The sequence below is a fragment of the Thalia democratica genome, chromosome 3, assembly GCF_965202585.1.
Source record: "Thalia democratica chromosome 3, ktThaDemo2.hap1.1, whole genome shotgun sequence".
Lineage (NCBI taxonomy): Eukaryota > Metazoa > Chordata > Thaliacea > Salpida > Salpidae > Thalia > Thalia democratica.
In genome coordinates, this window is record NC_139167.1 from 27,245,633 (window position 1) to 27,254,507 (window position 8,875).

At 24.8% G+C, this 8,875-nt stretch overlaps 1 protein-coding gene across 1 annotated transcript; it reads left to right on the forward strand.

The window, feature by feature from the left end:
• Positions 1-492: 492 nt before the first annotated feature.
• On the forward strand, positions 493-8,218 carry LOC145831899 (EEF1A lysine methyltransferase 4-like). Its single transcript, XM_082939253.1, has 5 exons — positions 493-626; positions 1,638-1,757; positions 2,635-2,771; positions 5,358-5,528; positions 7,434-8,218. Exons 1-5 carry the CDS (start codon positions 497-499, stop codon positions 7,638-7,640), a joined length of 765 nt encoding a protein of 254 aa, XP_082795379.1. The 5' UTR covers positions 493-496; the 3' UTR covers positions 7,641-8,218.
• The last annotated feature ends 657 nt before the right edge of the window (positions 8,219-8,875 follow it).

The following is an 8,875-nucleotide window of genomic DNA, read 5'->3' on the forward strand; positions in this document are numbered from 1 at the left end:
ACATTTTCTCACAAGAGTTAAAAAACATTCATAATTAATAAAATCACTTCAATAAATTGTCCCAGATATAAATTTTAACTTTTATTATTTCCAACATAAAATTAATTGCTTTAATATGCTGAACAATGTATGCTTTATACATATCTTATATACAATGTTTGTATGAGTAAGTGTTAGTCATCTAAAGTGATCATAGTATGATGATGTAATCAGTAGTATTTCCACTTAAGTTTAGCAAAGCCAAAGATAACTACTAAAAATACCTTGTAATAGTATTTATTTATTTGTTTTTCTCTAGTAAAATACGATTTGAAAAAAAAAATCAAAATTAATCAAAGGCAAAGCTAAATATGATTTTTTCTCCATAAAAATAAACAATCCAATCACAATAAATAAGAAAAAACAATTTAAATAACTTAATATCTACCATACTTAACAAGCAAACTTTATAAAAAATTAAACAACTAAAACAGAAATAAATTTATATAAACACATAATGGACAGTTCAAAGATGGATTGCAAGGAATACTGGGATGAGAGGTTTGAAGAAGAAGAGCACTACGAGTGGTTTAGTCAATATGAACCTTATAAGCATCTTGTTGAGTCTGCACTTGATAGTATGAAGAGTTAGTTGGTTTTAGTTTATTTATACACTTATCTCAAAATGTAATATTAGTTATAGCACTTTAAACATATTGTTAAGTCTGCTCTTGATTGTGTGAAGGGTGAGTTAATTGTAGTTTGTTTATAAAACTGTAATAATATTAAAATAAAAGTATTATATAAATTAATTAATATGAACTTTATAACCATCTTTTTGAAAGTGCTTATAATTGTATGAAGGGTTTGTCGGTTATGCTTTATTTATGTACTTAATAAAGTTGGTTGAGTTAATATGAATAGTATGAAGAATCACTTTTTTCACAATTTGGTCTTACTTTAAGCAATTTTAACTAAGCTGCAAGACACTTTTTATATAGTTTAAAAGTTCAAAACAGTTTATGAGATATAGCTGGTCAAAGTTGAAGGCAACTATAGGTACCTTATGGGAGAAGCAAACTAAAACAATAAAAAAAGACTATTTCACTAAAAATCCATCTTCTCCTACAAATTTTAAGGTAACTACCTCAAAATTTCAGTAAATGTTCCTTGCACAATTAGAAAATTCTGTCAGAAAGAATTTTTGAAAAAGAAAAGAATTATTAAAAAAATTAAATAAAACATATTTGTTTTTGTTTTCTTGCCATTAAATTTTTGTATTTTATATTTTTTAAGAATTTTCTAAATATTGCAAGGAACATTTCCTGAAATTTTGAGGTAGTTATCTTAAAATTCGTAAGAGAAGATAGATTTATAGTGATTTCTAGTTATTTTCTGTTTTGGCTTTCACCTTCCATAAGGAAACTATTATAGTCTATAAATTTGACCGGATATTTCTCAAAAATTATTTAAGTTTTAGATTTCTGTTGCTTAGTTAAAACTCAATGGTTAAGACTAAATTTAAAAAAAGATGATTAATCCCTCTATGCTCTTAACAAAATTAAAGAAACTAGTGACTTTGATATATGCTAATAAAGAAACATTTTAGTTTAAGAAATAATTACTTTTTTATATTTTAAGCATTCCAATTTCATCAGGTAAAAAACTAAACGTGCTTGTGCTGGGTTGTGGCACCTCTACATTGTCAGTTGATTTACTTCAATCTTTAGGTGGCAAAGATAAAGGGCATCAAATAACCAGTGTTGATTATTGTGATGGTAAGTTTTTCATAATTTTAAAGTCATATATGCACTTTGTTATTCCTATGCAACTTTATGCATAGGGGGGCTTTAGGGGGGAACTAATTATTTTGTAAATTTTGTACTTGGATGTTTCTATAAAAGTGTTTGGAGTTTTTGAAACTTTTTTGGAATTTACTCTTATTTCAAATTTTGATTTTACAAATATATGTAGTTATTAAGTAAAATTTTACTATATTTACAAGTAAAAAAAAATTCAAAGTCTTTTATTTTAACTGAGTTCTTAAAAATTTAATTTGTTTGCAATATAAATTTTCTTATGGTTTTTCTTAGCATTTTAAAATGAATGTTGTCAAGTTGTATTCTGCGCAGCATAGTTATACTATAAGGTTTAAAGAATCAGTACTTTACATTATTTATACAAGTAGATTAGATTTTTTAAAGGGCTAGTCAAGCAAATTAAAGTTACTTTTGTAATATTTGTAAAACACATCAAAATGTTTAATCTAACAAGTATACCTTTTTTGTTACTGTTTACATTTTCTGAAAATACTTACTCTAAAACAAGTTTTCCTAAATGATATAAACATTTGATAAGTTTTATCAAATCACAAATTTTATTAACATGATTAAAAATTTAAACGCTCAATTTATTTATTTGTTTGAAGTAATTAAATAAATCTATTAAATACTAAAAAGTTAGTTAAGTCTTAAACTATATTTTCAAAAAAATATGCTCTAAAATAAGTTTATTTTAATGCTGTGATTTACTCTTTTAAACCTTGTAAACTAAAATTGGTATCGACAAAAAAGTATTTAGTACAGGAGTTAACAAACTTTCAATTTTAGTAGTTGTGCTTAAAAACTTAGAGGCATAAAGTATATATTTTTCCAGGTGTAATACAGAAAATGTCTGCCAAATACCCACACCTCAACTGGAAGTGTATGGACGTGAGAGATCTCAGCTGTTTCGATGACAACCAGTTTGATGTAGTTGTTGAAAAAGCATGCCTTGACATATTCTACATTGAGGTGAGGCATTGGTTTATATCAGGAGTTGACAGGTCAAAAAAGGAATATTTTTTTTCCTTTAAAAATCATATTAAAGATAATTTTTTTAACAAAAAAAAATAGGCGATTGATAATTCATTAAAGATAACACTAAAACTTAATTTTTGTTATTTGATATGATTAATGTATTAAAGTAGTTAAAAAAATTTTTAATGTGGCCCGCAGTTTGCCCACCCCTGGTTTATTCCATTGAATTAAGTACTAAAGCAAACTTCATAACAAGTATTCCTTATCCAAGCTAAAATGTTTGCTGTTATTTGATACACTGATAGTTCACAAGATTGAATTTTTTGTGATCTAGCTAAGACTTTGTTAAAAAAGTTTGTCTTGCAGTATTTTATATTAATGTTAGTTTTTGATTATCTTTTACATTATCCAAACAACCACAACAGTCGTTTTTTAGCAGTAAAACTAGTGTTAACTGATATTAGAAATTAAGTTTTATAACTTACATTGTATAGTCAGTGTTGCCAAAAAACTAGGAAACCTGGAATTTGATAATTTAGGATAAAAATTTAGAATTTTAGAAAATTAAAAAAACCTAGAATTTTGAATAGTTTTTACATGTTAATCAGAAAATTTTTAATTTGACACAATAAATCTACCATATAGATTATTTTTTTGTCATCATCAAAAAATTTTTTTATTAAAAAACACATTTGAAGTAGCTTTTCAATGATTTTATACTTTTTGACAGAGTTTTTTACCTTAAACTTAACTTTAAACTAAAAATTGACTCAAAAATTACAACTTTTAAAAACCTGGAGAAAATTTGCCAAAAATATTTGGCAACACTGTATAGTGCTTAAAACTTTTATAATTGACTATAGATTGTTTGAACTGTTTCACAATTAAGGCTTGTTTGTTTACAATAAATTTAAGGGCATGGGGGATAAAACACTTTTTTTCGAAAATTGATCTTATTTTACATAAATTTTACTAAGTTACAAGATGCTTTTTACAGATTATAAAAATTCAAAATAATTTTTGAGATATAGCCGATCTAAATCGGAGGCAGCAATAGGTTCCTTATGGGAGGCGCAAACTAAAAGGGCAAAAATTTACTATTTCACTAAAAATCTATCTTCTCCTACGTTTTTTGATGTAACTACCTCAAATTTTCAGGAATTGTTAAATACAATATTTAGAAAATTTTGTTGAAACAAAATCTAAAATATTTAGAAAATAAAAAAATTTTAACAAAAAACAAAAAAAAATGTTTTTTTGTTGATTTTTAATATAAAATTTACATTTTTAAATTTTATATAATTCTTTCCAACAGAATTTTCTAAATATATCAAGAAACATTTCCTGAAAATTTGAGGTAGTTATCTCAAAAAATGTAGGAGAAGATAGATTTTTAATGAAATAGTAAATTTTTGCCCTTTTAGTTTTAAGTTTTATTTCCCCTATGCCCTTATTTACTTCTTCCTAACAACTTTAGCAATATACAATTCAATATTCAGTGTTAAAGCCATAATTTAAAATTTGTAAAAAAAATGCACAAACTTTCACAGTTTAGCTTGAGTTATAAAAAATAGAGAGATATATCATTAAGTTCACACTTCATGCACAAATATAATGCTCAACTAATCTATAAATTACTATATACGCGATATGTACGTGATAAAAATGTGGTTTCACATACAATATGTTAAAGTTCTTGAAACATAATGTTTTATAAATTGGTAAAGTTTTATATGTGTTTTATAAGTTATCATTTTATTTATATATGATACAAAAAGATTTTAGATGCAAAATTTAATGATAAAACAGTTTTTGAAGCTGTAAAAGAATGCTTTAAAAAAAAATTTTAATAAACAAAAGGTTATAGAAATATCATACTTTTTTTAACGTTTTTCGTAGTTAGCAAAACATCTGGCAAAGGAACTTTATTTTTTACTCCAGATAAGAGGCAGTTGTTGCCTAAATAAAAAATCCCGGATAATTAAATTATTGTTTTGTAATTATTTTCGCCAGTTTTAATTTCTAAAAAAAAGATTTTTTTTTAAGACAAACACAAGTTTTATTTTCAGTAACAAAAACAATAAAAAGCACAATTTTTGAATTTTACAAACTATTTTACTATAACTAAAACTTTATTCCAGCTCAAAACCTCTTGATTGCAAAACCAAAACAAAAAGTATATTTTATATCAATAAGTAGACAAAATTAAGGTTATTGACTTGCAAAAATAGTTACTTGAAATTAAATTTACCTAATATTAAAACATAAACATTTGTCCCAAGATTAAAGATTCATTGTGTACGGGGAGATTACGATCAAGAAAAAAAGCACAATACATAGAAATACCAAATAAAAACATAGCCAAAAATTATACGCTTTATTTTACTGTTACCATATTAAAAACAAAATTAATAATATTTGATAAACTTTCCACAGGTAGAAGACCCATGGTGTCCGGGTAAAAGTTTATAACAATTAAAAAAAGCAAAGTATATTTCAAATACCAACAAAACATTACTAAAAACTATACTCTTTATATTACTGTTACCATATTAAGAAAAGTTGATAAACTTTTCACAGGTCGAAGACCCATGGTGTCCGGGCAGGCGCAAGCAAGACGAGATGACTTCGATATGCAAACAAGTGAGCAGAGTACTGACACCTAGCGGTAAGTTTATTTCAATCACCTTCGCCCAACCCCACTTCAGAAAGATGCTGTACTGCCAGGAAAAATTTGGGTGGTCTGTTAAGGTGAGTGTTGTTTGATGTAAACTTCATGTTAATAGTTTGTGGCGATATTATTATGATAAAGGTTTGAATTTAATCTTTTTATGTACTAATTATTTTATTTGTGTTTGGTACTGCCAGGAAAAAATTGAGTGGTCTGTTAAGGTGAATGTTTTGTATTAATAAATGAAAATATCTGATGTTGTTTTAAATAAAAAATATTTTTTCTTTGAAATAATGCTGTACTGTAAGCAGGGTTCGTGCGCATCAGGCTAAATCAATTATTTGAAAAAAGTTGCAAAACATCAGTTTTTTTTTTAGATTTTTGCTTGAAAATTTTAGAATTCTAGTTTATGTCATTTTATGCTTGAAAATTCTGAATTAAAAAAATCTTTGAGTAATTTTTATTTTTCTTGAATAAATCTTATTAAGGTGTGAGTTTGTTTTTAGTTTTTAAAAGCAAAATCAGTCAGTATTTGTAAAAACACTATTTGCATCTTTAAAAGAGTTTTTAGAGTTTTTTTTTATTTTGCTTTGAGTAGATTATATACGTCATAATTATGCAAAATCATAAAAAATATACAGTTTAATTTAAAAAATTACAGTTTTATTCAACAACTAAGCTGTTTGTTTAAATTTGTTTATTTGAGCTATGTAATTTAGAGCTTGGTTGGTTTAACTGTTTTAATTTCCAATTTAGAAGCTTTATACCAAGTACTTTTTATATTAAAACTCTTAGCAGTTTATTCAAACACTTTACTGTTTGTTTATTTAAATTTATTAGAGATGTTCACAAGACAAAAACTTTTTTAAGATATAAATTTCTATCGTGCATGTGTGATGTGTGGTAGATGCAACCAAGCCCTAAAATTTTATAAAGACAACATTTCATCGAAGCAGAAATTACAATATACAGTTAAAAACATTCAAGTTGCTGTTTAAGCGATTGATAGATGTTGAAAATAACTTTTATAGTTTAAATTTTTAAAGTAGTTTCTGTTAATTTTTGTTTTGTTAATTTACTAATTAAGACCCCTGATACCCAAAATGACTTTTTCCTCACTTTGAAAAAATATCAGGCTAAACCGGTCTAAATCAGGCTAAAAAAATCGAGCACGAACTTTGTGTAAGGAAAAATTTCAGTGATCTGTTAAAGTGAGTTTCAATTAGTACCTTGATTTTATAGACTTTTTAAAAAAGTTAAATATTTTTTTTAATAAAGCTGTCTTGTTAGAAAAAATTTGGATGGTGTGTTAAGGTGTGTTTTAATTAATAATTTTGTTATAATATTTTTATAGTTAGGCTTTAAATAAGGACTTTTATACATTAGTTTTTTAACTATACTGCTTTTATATTTTGTGTATGTATTTTCTGCAAAAAAAACAGTATGTTTTTTTTGTTGTCTAATTTAATGAATGACAGTAATTGATAAGATATTTATGGAAACAATAACATATTTTCTTCTAATAATTTGTATCAAATATTATTTTGTATTTTGTCAAAATGTGTTTAAATTGATAATTTTAATTTTACTTACTTATTTATAGTTTGATGCTTCCAAATAGTTCATATTATTATGTTTTACTTTATTGAAAGCTTTCAATTAAAATTTATGTTTTAAGGTAAGTGTTTATAATTGTAATGTTTTTCGCTAATTTTTTAAGATGTAAATCATTTAGTTTGACATAATTCACAGCAAATACACTCAGGTTTTTACTTGAAATTTTAAAAGTTTTGAGTGTGAGTGAAATATTTTTAGTAATAGTTTAAAAAAGACGTTTGTGATATTCTTTTAAGAAAATCTACATTTTGCAAAACCATGTTTTGTATTTTTACATTACAATTCTAACATTAAAATTCGGCTTAATTTTTAGAATCTAATTATAATTTGAAGTTTTTAATACACATACACTTTTAATAATATTCCAGGTCGACACGTTTCACCGAACTGCGTCAAAATGCGGACTCGAGTTCTTCGTGTACACGATGAGCAAGGGAGAGAAACTATCGCAACAAGACCTCGAGTTCGAAGAAAAAACTGAAAAAGGAATTTTGTATTGGGAAAATCCCCAACCTGAGAAACAGTTTCTGGAGGACAGCGACAACATTGGTGACATTTGTAATATTGATTTGTGATTTAAATTTCTAAAGTTATTGGTAACGTGTATATTGTCAGTTTTTATAGTTTTTAATACTAAACTTATTTTAGGAGTTGAAAATGTTGATTTTATAATTTGGTTATAGCACATTAAAGTTGAAGAAAAAGTGTTTGATTGAAAAAATAAATAAAGCCTAGTAAGTTAGAAGGTTAAAAATTCATCCAGAAACTCTATTTAACGTTTTTTAACTTTTAATATACTAAGTTTTTACTGTATTGTTTATATCTTTATTATTTTAAAAAATATTATTTTTTACTAGTTTTATTAAGTACAATTTGAATTGAATACTTTTCCAAACTTATTAGTTTTATATTTTTTTCTTTTGATGTAACAACACTTTATTATTGGTTAAAGTTTTTAAAGAATTGTTTTTAAATTATTAGTGGTATGATTTTGTCAATTACTTTTATTAGTATCAAGTGTAATAATGTTTAACATATGTAGTTTTTATGTCTAAAATTTGATGTTTTTAGCGCATTTAAAAATGTTTTTATTTTCTTTTAGGTAATTGTTGTATCTAACTTTTTGCAAGTTCAATTTTTTTATCTGCTCAATTTTTACACATTGTCCTTACAATAGAAAACCTAAAGTAATTTCTTAAAACTTAGTTGTTTCTCTAAACTTTTTTATGATAGTGATACTAATGATAAATGATACCATTAAAGGCTTGCCAACAGTTATTCTCTATTTATTATTGTGTTAAGTTTTTATTTAATTTTTACTCTAAAAGTATATTATACAAAATAAGTCCAAAAAAAATTGAATGCGCTATTAAGAATTTTATTATTTTTCGTTTTAGTGTGTATACACATATCACATTAGTATTGATTTGTTTTTTTGACTTTTATCAAGTAAAACTATATATTTTAAACAGAATTTAAAAGACATACTATTGTAAATCTGTACTTTTCTAAAAAAGTAAATTTCCATATTTTCTACTTTTATATTATCTATATCTTTTATTAAATATATCTTACCATAACTGCCAAAAATTGCCAAAATAACTAAAATTTTCAAAATAAAAAACAAAGACATTAAGGGTAAGAATAGATGAAAACTGTAGAAACTAAAATAGTATTAATAAATATTAATAAATGTTTAATAGAACTTCAAAAGTTATGTGCCTTTTTTAAGTTGAATAAATAATGTATGTTGTTTATACTGTAACATTAAACAAAACAAAAAGTTGATCTACTTATTTTTAAATAATAT

Excerpts from the sequence above, each read along its gene's own strand:
- LOC145831899 (XM_082939253.1), top strand. The coding sequence starts at position 497 with ATGGACAGTTCAAAGATGGATTGCAAGGAATACTGGGATGAGAGGTTT. Across the intron at positions 627-1,637 it reads TGCACTTGATAGTATGAAGA|GTAAAAAACTAAACGTGCTT; the intron begins GTTAGTTGGTTT and ends CAATTTCATCAG. Across the intron at positions 2,772-5,357 it reads TTGACATATTCTACATTGAG|GTCGAAGACCCATGGTGTCC; the intron begins GTGAGGCATTGG and ends AACTTTTCACAG.